The following is a 17,011-nucleotide window of genomic DNA, read 5'->3' as shown; positions in this document are numbered from 1 at the left end:
AGAATTATAGCGTAAACTACCAATGCTGGGGATACACTATACCCACAGAGCAGCGGTATGTGAGAGAACACTGGCTCATCTATAGATCGATCAGTTCGCCTAGGCACCATTCATCAAAAGTAATTCATTCTGAAAAGGGGCGGTTAAATACGGAGTTCTGCCTCTTTAAGATAGCATTCAAAATACTTTGCTGCTAAATTAGCAAAAATATTGATTTAGTGTTTGCTTTCAACGTTATTACGGCATTGCAACAGTTCTTTTTAAAACATGTTTCACCTGTTGCATAGTATTTTACGTTCCTAGCGGAAAGAAACATGGGGATGTGATACATAAGCGATAAGTTCCTATTGGCCAGACATATGATCCTGGATATGTCTTTTAGAATGAAGCCAACAAAATCCAGTGGAGCGATTCGTTATTTTGTTGGACATCAATAGCTTCCGTTCAACCTGCATTACGTATAGATTTTTTTCATCAAGAGTTTTATATTTGGCAAACTTAAAGTAAATCATTTATCTAGGAAATTGGGATAATTACCTGACGGGGATATATTGTCCAACTGGTCTGGAAGAAAACAACATCTCTAACATTTATTTTACGCGGCAGCAGTCTAACAGAATAACGGGAACATGCTTATTGTTCATTTAACGTCAGCCTGCCTCTACTTGATGAAGATAAAAATACATACAGACATAATGCTTCCCTGAAAGGCTCCGAATTACACGTGTAAATGCACATTCAGTGAAGTGCGTGATTTGCATTCAGCTCTCTATTGAAGATTTATCACAGAATCCCGACTCGCCTATTTTACAGCCTCGCGAGGTGACGACCTATATCTATATGTCCCAGTGTGTCCAGTTTCAATAACAAAACTGACCAGTGGACATGGCGGATTTTAACACTTCTGAGGAACCGTTTCATTACAATTACACTAATTACTCATATGAGGATTATTATGTCATTCGGACGATCAAACAACCTATGTATATGGTGGCTATACTATCACTTATGTTCGGGATGATCTTCGTTTTGTCCCTAGTGGGGAACTGTCTTGTAATTGCGGTCGTGTTCCGGAACAAAGGGATGAGGAACACCACAAACTACTTCATTGTAAATTTGGCTACCGCAGACATATTAGTGGCAATATTTTGTGTCCCAATGACGTTACTGGACAACATATATACAGGTAAGTTCTATGACAGCTCATGCTGTTCATACTACTTTTCTCTCTCTTCATATCATGTTTCTTTGTCACAAATGAGTTGTGTTAAATTTACTTACGTTTGATTCAATACATTCCCAATCGCATACATTTCTACCACTAGCGAATACTATTCCATTGCTATCGAAATGGCTCAAAAAATATAAATGATAATTTTTAGACATATAATTATGGTATACAAGTAATTCGAACATACAAGTTATCAAAATATAAATGTTAAGAGGGAAAAATATATTTATAGAAAATCATATTTCATTTATATTTATAGATAACCATAAATGAATTATGAATCAGAGCCCTCAGGGGAACCTACTATGTAAACTACCTCACGATCCTCTAATATTTAAAACGACATCATTTACGGAAATGCAACAACACCAAAAATTTCAATATTCTCTGGGTAAACATCTGTTCGAAAAGTTTAATTTCATTTTTTTTGCCGCGTGGCGTAATGTAAGTCCACTGTCAAGTGGTAATTAAAATGACGCCATGAAGATATGACGGCCAGATTAATAAAACCTTTTAAAAAGAAAAAACTCCTCTGAAACGTCGTTTTGGTGAATAAGTGTACCTTAATACAAGTAATACTTAAAGAAAAGATATTAGTTTTCAAAACCTTTATATCCAGAAGATTCCTTGGATTTTCATTCAGAGAAAAACAAAGGGTTATCCTGTTGCCATGGTCATGTAAAACGGCATTTTAATGTATGTGATATGTAGTGCGTGTCGCGTGTTTTGTGAGACTGCGGTATATTAGTGTTGTGTCTTCTTGTATATTGGATAGGTTTTCTGTTCTGCTGATTTGTTGATTTACATAATAGTTCATGGATATGAATGTTTCATTTTTGGATATCCATAATTGATTTTGGGTATCCATGAATAATTCAATTTTGCTTGTAACGAGCATTTTCATCGGCTTAAAATTACTTTATCAGCTCATAAATTAATAAATGGCGTCGCCGTTTGTAACGTCGCTTCTGAGTTGACGGCGTAATGATTTCATAGACAAAGGGGTTCCAAAATTAATTTTGAATATTGAAGAGATTATCTTTAGTAATTTGAATTATATGGATTAATTTGAATAGATGTTTTATGTTATGGAGATATAACACAAAAATATGAGTGTACTCATCATAAACTGCACGCAGATTGTTGTGTTATATCTCCATAACATAAAACAAAATATTCAAGTTAATCCTTAAATAAAGGTTAATGTATAGTTTGGTTTACCATTGAATCAAAAGTTTCACGCAATCAAAATAATCACGCTTCCATACACGATACCAACATGCACACAATCAAACTATACACACACTTTTACAGTATAAACTCCACTTCCATTTATACACATTTACTACAATCAAAGCATGGAGGCAATGACTACATTCACAGAAGCACAACTCCACTCCAGCATAACCTATATCTAATCATGCATAGGGATCAGGGCATTCCAAATGCACTCACAAATGGACTTCAAAGACACAATAAGAAACTTATTCACGTCTCGTCTATAAATATCGGAATGAGGTTATCGATAAAGAGGTTGTTTGTAAAGTTGTTTGTCCAAGTATATCAAATTGTTTTCTTTTCTAAAGAAGCCGCTATATTTCGAAGAAGGCATTACACTACAAGATGAGATGTTTTATTTGGCTTTTGCTATTGAAATTAGTACTTTCGACCAATTTAATCATTAGCTAATAGATTGGAAACTTTGGTAATGCTTTTTCATTGCATTCAGTTATAGATAAAGCCTATTCATGGGTAAGAATTCATAACCGTTTCTGATTTTCCATAATAAAATGGTTATATTCTGATTTATCTACATTTTAAACCCATTTCTTTCCGCCACTCGACTTTTATTATCCCCCGCTTTCTTCGAAACGGGGATATTAATTTGGGTTTGTCCGTCTGTCTGTAACGCTTCGTTCCGTGCAAAAACTGTAACAAATGCAAACCGATTTTCTTCAAATTTGGTGACAAGGTTAAATGCCTTAAGGACTCGGCCAAGTTCGATCGGGCTGTCGATGGACCTTGTTTAGCGGAGTGATGGCCCTTTGAATTATTAAAAACGTCATTTTCTGCCATTTCCATGAAAAATTGTATGAAATGTCAACCAATTTTCTTCAAACTTGGTGACAAGGTTAAATGCCTTAAGGACTCGGCCAAGTTCGATCGCCACTTTCAACGGACCTTATTTAGCGGAGTTATGGCCCTTTGCTTAAATAAAAAAGTCAGTTTCTGCCTCTTCCGTACAATAACTGTAATAAATATTAACAGATTTTCTTCAAACTTGGTAACAAGGTTGAATGCCTTAAGTGCCTGGCCAGGTTCGATCAACTCTTTCAGCGGATGTTATTTATCAGAGTTATGGCCCTTTAATTTACTACAAATGTCATTTTTCTGCAGTTTCTGTGTAATAACTAACAAATGTTAAAACTAATATTGTTAAAACTACTAAACAAAATTAAATACCTTAAGGGCTTAGCCAAGTTCGATCGCCACTTTTGGCATATCTTAATTAGCAGAGTTATGGCCCTTTGATTTAATAAAAAAAAGTTATTTTCTGCCAATTCCGTACAATAACTAAACAATATTAACCGATTTTCTTCAAACTTGCTAACAAAGTTAAATGTCTTAAGGGCTCGGCCAAGTTCGATCGCTACTTTTGGCAGATCTTATTAGCAGAGTTATGGCCCTTTTGATTTAATAATAAAAATCATTTTCTGCTACTTCCGTACAATAACTGTAATAAATATTAACCGATCTTCTTCAAACTTTGTAACAAGGTCAAATAACTTAAGGGCTTGGCCAAGTTCGATTGCCACGGCATGTTTCAACCAAGGTTAAACCTAACCTCAATAATATTTACCTACAATATGTCCTGAAAGCGGGGGATGAAAATTCCACGAATTTGCTTGTTAATCATCATTCTTATTTTAAGGTGGTTGATTTAATGCATCTAAGTGTGCATTGCGTTATGTATGCGAATCTATTCGCACCCCTCCCTGTCATATTATACCGACATCGGACTAACAAATCCATCCACTCCAAGACCAGTGTGTGTCTGGGCCAGAACCATACTGTTCAGGGAGATGTTAAACATTTTATCGTCTAATGCATTTTTCTAATGCAAAGTGGTAGTGGAACGACTGGTTTACCCGTTGTCAGTATAATGTGACCGGGTGGGATGTGTTGTTTGGTGTCTTCGGCGGCATGCTTCAGTGATATAGCACTATAAAATGGACAAAAGTTCACAAGAAGACACAACACGAACATACCGCAGTCTCCGAAAACAAGCACCTCGCACGCACTACATACATGCAATGCACCACATATGGGAGGCCGTCCTTACATGACTTTAGCTGTTTATAGGATGTTATTTCAATCAAACATTCAAACAAGTATCATTGAAAGTTTCAGAAAATATGTTTGAAGGCTCATTTCTCAGTGATTTAATTACTTGTTGTTACTTTGAAGATACTTGAGAAGGCTTTGGTTTGTTGACTATTTTATAAATAGTTTACCATATAATACAGATTATGCAACTCGTTTAAGAAATTTGAATCAATCCTGCTGAATCATCTCGCGATTTTTTGTATGAATATTTTGTCCGGCGAATTTTACAAAGACTTTTGTTAACTGGATTTCCACTAAGTATTTTTCCCTATCCCACCCAAAACTGCTGGTAATCGGGCTTATTTTGTAAAATAATTTATCACAGTAACATGTACATGTAAATTAGGAATAGCAAACCTTTTTTTCATTAGTTACGCGATGGCTAAATTGTTCGGATTGCTCATGGACGTAAAATAAACAATCAAGAAAAGTCCAAATTGACGTTCGTTTGTGATCTTAGAAAATTAATAACTAGTAATATTATATATTCCATCGAAATGAATTGGGGGTTTTCAAGGATCGTGATGTATTGTGTGAGTTCTTGTTTTATCAATCTACGCCAAAATAGTGTTTAGTAATTGCTTTGAATTATGTAAACAATTAATATGAGCAAAATTGCCAGAAGCGACTTATGACGCTGGATCATCTCGCAGAGAAGTGTAGTAAATGTGGCTTTCTCATACAAATTGGTAGGCAGCAGTTCAAGGACAGTGTTACACAACGCTACTTTTCAATTGGCCTGTGTGATTAATACTCGTCAAATATATTCTATGAAAATAAGAAAGGGTAAATCATAAGATAAACTTAGTTTTTTGCGACGATGTACTTCATTTATCCATCATTGTTTACTTGAAACACAAACATATATTTAGGATGGTTTCTCGATGTAATCGACATCCATGATGTGTGAAATATTCATTCTGCAACCGCCCCACATATTGACGGATAACTACTGCCGGATAATCTTGTGCTTTATCCGTCAATACGAAATGCTTAATCTGTCAATATGATCACATGAATTTATAGTAAAAAGTAGTATACTCTCATTCGGTTTAATGAAAGATGCACCCCGCTTTGAAAGAAACCAATAACTGCCACTTTTAGCTCGTATTGAATGTCATAATGGTTGCAGGATAAACAGAATACATGTCATCTCGGCTTTACCATGAAGGAACATGGCTTTCTCGAACCAAAAACAATGTATTCTCTATAACAGCGATAACCGAGATCGAAATATTTTCTCATCGAAACACTTGCCAAATGCATGTAAGACACTCAAGTTATTGACATTTGTCTACTGTTAAAATATGCTCAAAACATTGTTTTACCGACTGAAGTTTTACATTCTCAATGCATTATTTATGATGATCTCAGCTGTAGATTTAAATAAGGTTAAAGGAAAAACGATTCTGTAAATCTATGATGCAAAGCACTCCAAATATTTTTTACCTGAATGGGTTTTGGAGTAGTACAATGACCTAAAACGTGGATGTAGTTAAACGCGTGTTAGATATCTACACATCCTCTTAACACCTAGTCATAATTAGTATACAGTTTACTCATTATTTATAACATCGCACGATGAAGGGTCGCAAAGACATGTTCGAAGTATAAAACCTATATAAGTATATTTTCGCTCGTAAAAGTCCAGAAGAGGGCTTGTAAAGAAAAATATTGTGCCTATTGTCCATGAATAATTTGATTTTGAAATGAAAGAAAAGTCCTGATTTCGAAACAAACTTAAATCAAGAATTATTTCATTAATTACATTAAAAGAAAAGCTTTTTTGACTGAATTCGGCAATTGTGTTTGGCACACTAGTTCATATAAATCATAGTCTACTGTATCAAAGTGTCTTTCTGACGAACACGCGACGTAATGGAATCAAATTAAGTTATAGCGCCATATACCACTATCCTTTTTATTTCCTAATTCCTGAATATGTTTGGAGACGCGTTTCACAATTAGGACGTAATATTTGTTTGTTTCTTTGATTAATTTTACGTCCTTTTAACAGCCATGGTCATGTAAGGACGGCCTCTCGTGTATGCAGTGTGTAGCGCGTGTGAAGTGCGAGGTGTGTTTTGGGAGACTGCAGTACGTTCATGTTGTGTCTTGTATAGTGGAACTATTGCCCTTTTTATAGTGCTGTATCCCTGAAGCATGCCGCCGAAGACACCATGCAACACACCCTACCCGGTCACATTAAACTGACAGTCGTCCCACTCCCGTTATGCTGAGCGCTAAGCAGGAGCTGAAACTACCACTTTTATAGACTTTGGTGTGTCTCGGCCAGGGGACAGAGCCCAAAGCTCTCCTCGCAGGGGCGAACGCTCAACTCAAGGCTTAAAGTGAGGCATTAGGAAAAATTAAAGTCAGTTAGGAAGAAGAGAAAAGATAATATCCTAAATTTAGTTGTCTTTAACGATCATGTAATAGGGGCAGCAGGTACAATGCTGGGTTGGGACGACTGCTTCGCAAAAGTATTTCCCAAAAATACACACTTTGCACTTTACACACGGAAAACACCACCTACAAGGGTCATCTTTACATTACCCAGGACGTTAATTTAATCAAACAAACAAAAGGTTATTATTATGCTTTAAAACATCTGTTTATAAGCTAGGTTTCTGCGTCGCCTACGTGCTACCTATTCGGTATGTTATACAATTATTGCCGAATTTGATATGAACTACAATGATGGTACAAAACAACGCAGGTGATAATTTCCTTACATAATGTTTACATTACAGATATACCTAATTATTAATAAATCTTCAACTAGCAGCTGTGTTCTTCAAATAAGGATCGTTTTAGTGCTACCATAAAAATAAAAGCAAACTAAAATAACCGCCGTGATTCATTTGACCTGGGCAGTCACCATCGTAATCTCAACCCACACATCGGCAATGCAGTTTCGGAAATGAGTTATACGTTCAAACATACGCATAAAAATCTGGTTTCGTTTTATATGGAAAGATTATCCGCTAGTATGGATCAAACATCAAATCTGTTAGGCCTTTACATGTGTATTATGACAAGTAAAGTTGGTGATTGTAAGATAATTGGATGTCGATGTATCACCTCACAGCTGCGTCCAGCATAAAGTACGATAGAAGTCATAGAAAAACTAGACATCTTTATATCAGAAATGTGTTTTCATTGTTTGAATAAAACGCTCATTTTTGCTATTGAAACTTTGCCCTTCTTAAAGTGCTATATCTCTGAAGCATGCCGCCGAAGACACCAAGCAACACATCCCACCCGGTCACATTATACTGACAACGGACGAACCAGTCGTCCCACTCCCCGTTTGCTGAGCGCTAAGCAGGAGTTGAAACTACCACTATTATAGACTTTGGTTTGTTTCGGCCAGGGGACAGAAACCCAGCCTTCCTTACAGGGGCGGACGCTCAACTAAGGCCAAAAGTGAGGCGCTGCCAAGGGAGATATTATGAAACATCAGTCAATTAGGAAGAGAAAATATACGATTCTAACGCCCTACCTGCAGGGACAATCCTACCTGCAGGGCCAATGAAGTAGTAATAGGAACATCACTTAAAAAAAATTGTAAATAAATATTCATGCGAGATATATTATTTCAATTGTGGATGGTAGTTAAAAGTTAAAATAAACCGATAGAAGTTTGGTAATCCAATTAAGATAATTTCAGATCACTTTTGATTTAAAACCGAAAATAATACTGTTGTAAGCATGAAATCTATCCGACGTTTCTTCAACCTCTTATGACGTTTAAAATGCATTTTAGCTTCGGTTTCTATCATTACAGATTATGATTTGAATTGTTTGTTTGTTTGATTAATTAACGTCCTATGAACAGCCAGGGTCATGTAAGGACGGCCTCCCATGTATGCGGTGTGTTGTGTGTATGTTGTGTGAGGTGCATGCCGCCGAAGACACAAAGCGACACACCCCACCCGGTCACATTATACTGACAACGGGCGAACCAGTCGTCCCACTCCCTGTATGCTGAGCGCTAAGCAGGAGCAGAAACTACCACTTTTATATAGACTTTGGTGTGTCTCGGCCAGGGGAAAGAACCCAGAGCCTTCCTCAGAGGGGGTGAACGCTCAACTGATGGCCAAAAGTGAGGTAGTGCCAAGGGAGGCATTAGGAAAGGTAAAGTCGGTTAGGAAGAAGAGAAAAGATAAGATCCTAAATTTAGTCGTCTTTTACGATCATGCAATAGGGGCAGCAGGTACAATTCTAACGCCCTACCTAATTTGAATTGTATATACATTATATTTATCAATGTTAAAATACACATGGGAAATAGGACCACGGTCAATTTGGTTAAAAGCAAGTGCACTACCTGACTACCTAAATAATGAATGTACATCTTTAGTGATTATTTCCATGACTACGGTTTTGTTGAATCTGAGAATAGAACAAAGACATTACATTAGTATGATTGCATTCTCGAAAAGACAAAGTGATCTACATCGATTTGTGTGTGGGAAGACATTTCTTTGGCATTCGGCAACACCGAAGCTCAATAAGCTGTAGATACAGCATTAGCGGTCAGGTCGCTTACATTTATAAAGTTATTACAATAACTAAGAAGAATGTATGGATCAAATATCAAATTATTTACTATTTTCTGTCAACGTGTGGGGTAAGTTATATTTCAGTGATAATATAAACGCAATAAAAACGGTGTGGTATCGGATTTTCTGTTTCCGCTTTTTTTACTCGTTTTACGAGGTAAACTTTACATGAAATGATATCTGTATTTTATCTCCTGCATATCTGGTTAATGTACAAGGTAAACATGTTTCGTTTTAACAGAAGCCTCGCATTAATAATCAATACCGGCTGAACAAACACATCCAACCGCTCTGTATCAACTTAACACGTCGTAAAACTATCGTTAACCTCGCTTATTTTTCTCTAATACATCATCATCAAAGAATTAGCTTGACTTCAACTTTGTTGTTTTGTATTATCAATTTGAATAGGGGCAACCATAAATAGTTTTTTGTATGAGTTTCGTAGGGTAAGAAATATCTTTAAAACGATTCTTCATTTTTCCGTTATATCGAATTCCTGGCACTAAATATCGTTGCAGGTATTAACGATACGCGTGATTCAGTTTATGAACATCTATAAGAACTAATAAACAATTAACTGAAATACCTAATTAGAAGCAACATTTATTAGCTCACCTGGACCAAAGGACCGAGGTGAGCTTATGGGATACCGCAGCGTCCGGCGTCCGTCGTCCGTCAACAATCGACTTCTTCTCCATAACCGCTGGTCGGATTTCAATAAAATTTGACTGGTAGCATCCTTATGGGCTACTAACTGAAAATTGTACAAATGATGGGGCTGACCCCCCGGGGGCCTGAGGGGCGGGGCCAAAAGGGGTCAATTTGGCTATTTCCATATAAACGACTTCTTCTCTGAAACCAAGCATGGGATAGCACCCATAATGCAATGGTAGCATCCTTATAGGGTGGGGATTCAAAATTGTGGAAATGATAGGGCTGACCCCCCGGGGGCCTGAGGGGCGGGGTCAATTTGGCTATTTCCATATAAACGACTTCTTCTCTGAAACTAAGTATGGTATAGCACCCATAATGCAATGGTAGCATCCTTATAGGGTGGGGATTCAAAATTGTGCAAATGATAGGGCTGACCCCCCGGGGGCCTGAGGGGGGGTCAAAAGGGGTCAATTTGGCTATTTCCATATAAATGACTTCTTCTCTGAAACCAAGCATGAGATAGCAATCATAATGCAATGGTAGCATCCTTATAGGGTGGGGATTCAAAATTGTACAAATGATGGGGCTGACCCCCCGGGGGGCTGAGGGGCGGGGTCAAAAGGGGTCAATTTGGCTATTTCCATATAAACGACTTCTTCTCTGAAACCAAGCATGGGATAGCACCCATAATGCAATGGTAGCATCCTTATAGGGTGGGGATTCAAAATTGTACAAATGATGGGGCTGACCCCCCGGGGGCCTGAGGGGCGGGGTCAAAAGGGGTCAATTTGGCTATTTCCATATAAACGACTTCTTCTCTGAAACTAAGCATGGTATAGCACCCATAATGCAATGGTAGCATCCTTATAGGGTGGGGATTCAAAATTGTACAAATGATAGGGCTGACCCCCCGGGGGCCTGAGGGGCGGGGTCAAAAGGGGTCAATTTGGCTATTTCCATATAAATGACTTCTTCTCTGCAACTAAGCATGGTATAGCACCCATTATGCAATGGTAGCATCCTTATAGGGTGGGGATTCAAAATTGTGCAAATGATAGGGCTGACCCCCCGGGGGCCTGAGGGGCGGGGTCAAAAGGGGTCAATTTGGCTATTTCCATATAAATGACTTCTTCTCTGCAACTAAGCATGGTATAGCACCCATTATGCAATGGAAGCATCCTTATAGTGTGGGGATTCAAAATTGTGCAAATGATAGGGCTGACCCCCGGGGGGCCTGAGGGGCGGGGTCAAAAGGGGTCAATTTGGCTATTTCCATATAAATGACTTCTTCTCTGCAACTAAGCATGGTATAGCACCCATAATGCAATGGTAGCATCCTTGTAGGCTGGGGATTCCAAATTGAGCAAATGATAGGGCTGACCCCCGGGGGCCTGAGGGGCGGGGTCAAAAGTGGTCAATTTCCATATAAATGACTTTTTCTCTGCAACTTAACATGGGATTGCGCTCATAATGCAATGGTAACATCCTTATAGGGTTTGGATTCAAAATTGTGCAAATGATGGGGCTGAGCCCCCTGGGAGCCTGAAGGCTGGGGTCAAAAGGGGTCAATTTAACTATTTCCATATAAACGACTTCTTCTCTGCAACTAAGAATGGAAGAGCACTTATAATGCAATGGTAGCATCCTTATAGGGTTGGGATTTGAAATTGTACAAATGATAGGGCTGACCCCGGGGCCTTAAACGGCAATAGATGCGAGGTCAAAAAGGTCAATTAGGCTACTATTTTCATATAAATTACTTTGTCTCTGAACCTATGTATTGGATAGCATATTTGTATGGTATCAATAGCATCATTGTATGGTTGTGATTCAAAATTAAACTTTGGGAGTCAATTTTGCTTATTTTTCTGATTGTCAGATTCTTGTGATAATTACTAACAAAAAACCAGGTGAGCGATACAGGCCCTCTGGGCCTCTTGTTACAGTTTTCGCATTGAAATATAAGGTTTTACGATGAACATTAAAGCGATATACTTCACTCCAGTATCGATGTTGATATTTTCAAACGCTTTTGACCAATCGGAATGAAAATGAAGCATTTACAATGAAAATATCATTTTGATTGTTACGTCATTAGTTTGTGCACAAAAATGTCATATTTTTTATGTAGAAATATGACGTAATGCGACGTAATAATCGCAAGGGCAAATACCTCTGTACAATACCCTTTGGCGGAAGTAGTAATGATGGTCTTTTGTAAATGGAACAAATGTATATAATAAGAATATCCCTTATTTCATGATGAATACAAATAATAATTCATCTCAGGAAAAATATCAGTTTCCACCTCACTCAATGAAATATAACTGGTGTCGTTAAGAAACAAATCTTCTGTCAAATTTACTGTCAATAATTCCCACAAAACTATTTTAAGTGATCATGTATATCAATCTAAAATAATAGGTCTTTGATAATTGGAATGGGAATACTAATATGTTCGAACTTTCCTAGGGTGATGTGGCGCACCTATTGTTTATACAATGTGAACAGCTTTACTGTCGCAGATAACAACTCAGTTTCATCAAAATTGCACTAAACATCACGTAACATTACTATCTTTATATCAAGTATCCACTGTAACAAAAAGACAACACAAATATAGCAGCCTGTCAAAACATACCGGTATTCACACGCGCATCACGCAGGATATTACTACATGTTATTTCTGGTGAGATAGGCAGATGATTCAATGGAAGGGTAATTATGGTAATAGGGGCGTACACAGCAAATACTAAAGCCTTCATAAACTCTTTTATGACCAACACCTTTTTTAATAACACTGAGTTAAAAGATTGAATGAATTCAAACTTACTTTTATTTCTACATAATCCATTAAATGTTTGATTGAGCCCCAGTAAGAAGAATTAATGTGAAACATGTAACTATATAATCTAGACAGTAATGGTGTTAAGCCTTGTTTAATTTTGGTTTCAAATCGTTAAACGCCATTATTTGACCACAAGTAGAGACGATATATGATATTATCTATTCAACGTTTATGTCATTCATATGGGTGATAGGAGTCCCGCTTACAAGGTATAATCACATCACGTGACAGAGTACCGACTTTTGACTATGCACCTGGTAACTATGGCGCATCCCGTGCACCATTGAAGTAACGGTCCTAAACAAAAATCTATTATGACGCCACTATAATATGACATCATAATATCGCGCTGGACCAAGACGTCAAAATTGCGAACAGAGTGAAATATACGGGGAAATAAAACATATAATGTTTCTACAGAATTCTACTTTCAATTTTTTTACTCTCTCGTTTGGAGAAACGCAAGAAATACAACATGTGGTGTGTTGTGGCTTCTGTCAGTGCTTTGGTTTAGGGGATTAGTTTAATTAATTGGTTATTGACGGGAATAGAACAGCTCCATTGATATAAGCCATTGTAATATCGTTAAGTTTTTTTGTCTGGAATACCATATAATACGAATTAAAGCTTAAATGTTGTTTACTCGAATTAATGTAACAAAATATAACTTTTCGGTTCTAATATATTGATCACAACTAATATCAATTAATGTAAAAAGTAAATAAGCAATGTGTTTACAATCTTACACAGAAACAAAACCTCATTCTGACTTAACTACGTCTTAGTATAACGAGCAATACATAGGCGGATATTCTCAAGCACGTACGTTAAATCATGCGTACAGACGTATACACCTATATTTACGATCTTTAATAAAGAACCTAGATATAGAGAAAAGTATCCAGAAATATCATTGAAACGGATTTATCTGAAATAAATCCTTTTCGTCTTTAATAAAGAACCTAGATATAGAGAAAAGTATCCAGAAATATCATTGAAACGGATTTATCTGAAATAAATCCTTTTCGTCGTTTTAAAGTTCACAAATACAAACCGATAAGTGTTGATCTGAATTAAGAGCAGTTAGATCGTTTGAGTTTTATCTATGAATGTACAGAGGGGTAATTTGATAAGATTTGCCTCGGAAAAGTTTGAGCGTAGCGTCATGGTTTTGGAAAGTCTTGATAGATATTGATTCAAATTAATCGTTGTTTACAGTGAATATAACGATTTATTTTAAGAAAACAAAGAAAGAAAGAAAACAAATTAAACATGTAAATGATGTATGAAAAGCGAAGGTGATGTCATCTATTTCTTTCTTCATTCATATCCAAATAATCAAATCGTGTCTTGTTATTTACGCATTAAACGTAGTTGAATAGGGGTTTGATGGGAGTATATACAAATTATGTAGCTTCAATGTTGACTCATCAGAAATGATGGAAAAATAAACTTTCCCTAAAAACATGAAAACACAAAATGCTTTCATTGATCTATAAACGTTTATTTCATAATTACTAAAGGCGATTAGAGTAAATTATTTATGCCCTTCCTCTTATCAGAAGAAAACTTAAAATCTTTATGAAATTGAAATGGACACCCAAAGGGCGATATTTAAATACATCACCTAACTCCTAGACACACCAAAGTTGATAAAAGTTGTAGTTTCTGCTCCTGCTTAGCACTCAGCATAAAGGATTGGGACGACTGGTTAGCCTGCTATATTAGTAAGAATGCGACCGGGTTGGTGTCTTCGGTGGGATATCGCATTATAAAAGGGCAACTACACAACACGAATAAACCACAGTCACCCAAATAACATACCTGCTCTTCATACACGCAACACAGCGCATACATGGGAGGCCGTCCTTAAATGACCCTAGCTTGTAATAGAACGTTAATCCAATCAAACAAACAAGCATTATTTTTACTAATTTGTCCTGAAAAATCGTCCATCATTAAACCAATCAAACAAACAAGCTCAGTAAAAGAACGTTAATCCAAACAAACAAGCATTATTTTTACTAATTTGTCCTGAAAAATCGTCCATCAGTTATTAACTTCTATAATTCACTACTACCAGTCGTGGAAGACTCGATGCAGTATGGTGTCTCGGATTTAATGAGGAAAACCTTTTATAGGCTTGGTGATAGGAACCTGTAGGAAAAGCGTGGTCCATATTAATTTCAGACCACGAGTCTGGTCCACATGATGATCTAAAAACAATTGCGTAAATGGATATCAATTTATTAAATACTTAATTCTATCCAAGGTTCATAGCCTGTGCGGGTGCCCAAGAAATGGTAGTTAACCATATTGCATTGACATGGAATAAATCTTTTTGACAGTGACTCCGCTCATACAGTTGTAAATGAACCGATTTTATGTGAAGCATATAGTCACGTCATTGAAGTAACCAAATAAATGTAATATGACCTTTCGCACAAGAGTTCTATGTATAAAGAAACTGTTTGATTGAGGCAATATTGAGAATTGAAGCTTGCTAAAAGGAGACTACATGTAATGGATATCGTTGTTTTGATCCTTGTTTACTTTATTAGTAATTAATCATATTGTTATTTTGATGTAAGTTCAGTTAAATTTTTAACAATTAATCTTACTGATATTTTTATATAAGTTCACTTAAATTATTAACAGTTAATCTTGATATTTTGATACAAATTCACATAATTTATTAGCAATTACATGTATTAGCTTATTGTTATTTTGATATAAGTTCACTTAAATTATTAATAATTATCGTATTGCTATTTTGATACAAGGTCACTTAAATTATTAATATGTTCACTTAAATTATTGGCAACTTCATGTATTAGCTTGTTGTTATGTTGATCCTTGTTTACTTTCAAAGTTCTCTCCTTATATTACCTATCTGGACGTTACTCCTTTCAATCAACCAACAATCAATTTTAGCAATCATTTTTATTGTTATTTTGATCCTTGTGTGTAATTTATTGCTAGTAATTAATTTTGTTGTTTTTGAGTCCGTTTAATGGTAATTCTTCCTCACTATTTTCCTGTTGTTGTCTTCCATTGAAATCTGACCACATAATAAAATGAAATATTAAAGAATTAGAGCGAAAGTCCACTCGTCTTATTTTATATATAAAAAAATCATTCATTTTGACGTAAACAACCTTGGTGAATTCCATAAAAGAAAACCTTACCAATTCCAATATATTTGCGAACAGGAAACACTCTGGACAAATAGAAGCCATCGTGGGGATATCGTAATAGATGTTTAGAGATGCAAAATGTCGGTCAATCTTTCTGTACGACGTTTTAAGCTTCGAACCTTTCGTATATATTATTACAGAGCTAAATACCAGCGAAACCTGACAATATAAAACATATCGCCGCCTAGCGGTGTTAAGAAACAAATTAACAAATCTGAACTATAGCTTGTCCATTAACGCGCTTTTTTTACTGTCCAAGGATGTGACTCCGATTAGGTATTGTGATTAGTTTCTCGCTTGTGCTTTTATTCTTTTCTTTCCCTTCAAATTCTAATACCATGGATTCCTTATTAGGTGACAGATTACTTATAGCTGCGATGAATATAGCATAACGAGTTCCCAAATGTATTCATACAAAATCTGTACTCAATCAGGTCCGTGAGCATTTTCTCCTCGGGAAAAGCTCCCAAGTAAATGCCAATGACGTACAATGATGTGTCTCTAAGAAGTGGGGAAAAGTCTACATAAATCAGGATGCAAAATGAATTATCAGTTGTAAACATAATACCTTAGACAATTTGTCTAGTTTATCTAGACACAGACAACGATTATATGTACGTATATATCCAATATTATTGTTTTAAATCAATTTACCCAATAAGCAGACACGTATAGAATCCTAGTGCATGTTAGGCATGAATACATAGACAAAATGTTTGCGACGTAAATTGTTATATATGTGTAGAAAACAACACAAACCAACAACATTACTTAAGGACTGGTCTTATTTCTGTTCTTTACTATGTTGCTATCATTTCTTTTGACATATGATTTCATAAAACGCTTTAGTCTTATAAAAGATCTTTCGAGTCAATATATATCCATTGCAGACTTCTGATGTCGAAATGCAATTTAGCAAAAGACATGAGTAAAGAGAACGACATAAAAATCAATTGAAAAAATGGAAATTTGGTGTTAAGATGGCAGTCTGTTACGCATTTACTGCTTTCCGCTAGGTATACTTCGTCAGAAACCAGAGACATTGGGGCTCTGATAACGTATATAGCCATATACCTTACTTCGCTGATTCTTCGCTGATGGCGGCCTCGTTGAAAGTGTACAC

At 36.4% G+C, this 17,011-nt stretch overlaps 1 protein-coding gene across 1 annotated transcript in view; it reads left to right on the top strand.

The window, feature by feature from the left end:
• The first annotated feature begins 327 nt into the window (after positions 1-327).
• The window catches only part of LOC138323376 (neuropeptide SIFamide receptor-like), a 51,028-nt gene continuing 34,344 nt past the window's right edge, over positions 328-17,011 (top strand). Inside the window, exon 1 of the mRNA XM_069267961.1 lies at positions 328-1,186. Within this exon, the coding sequence (XP_069124062.1) occupies positions 886-1,186 (301 nt within the window). The 5' untranslated portion in view covers positions 328-885. The remainder of the gene's footprint in view (positions 1,187-17,011) is intronic.

The sequence above is a fragment of the Argopecten irradians genome, chromosome 5 (assembly GCF_041381155.1).
Source record: "Argopecten irradians isolate NY chromosome 5, Ai_NY, whole genome shotgun sequence".
NCBI lineage: Eukaryota > Metazoa > Mollusca > Bivalvia > Pectinida > Pectinidae > Argopecten > Argopecten irradians.
Note: the sequence above shows the minus strand (reverse complement) of the source record. Positions and strands in the feature narration are given on the sequence as shown.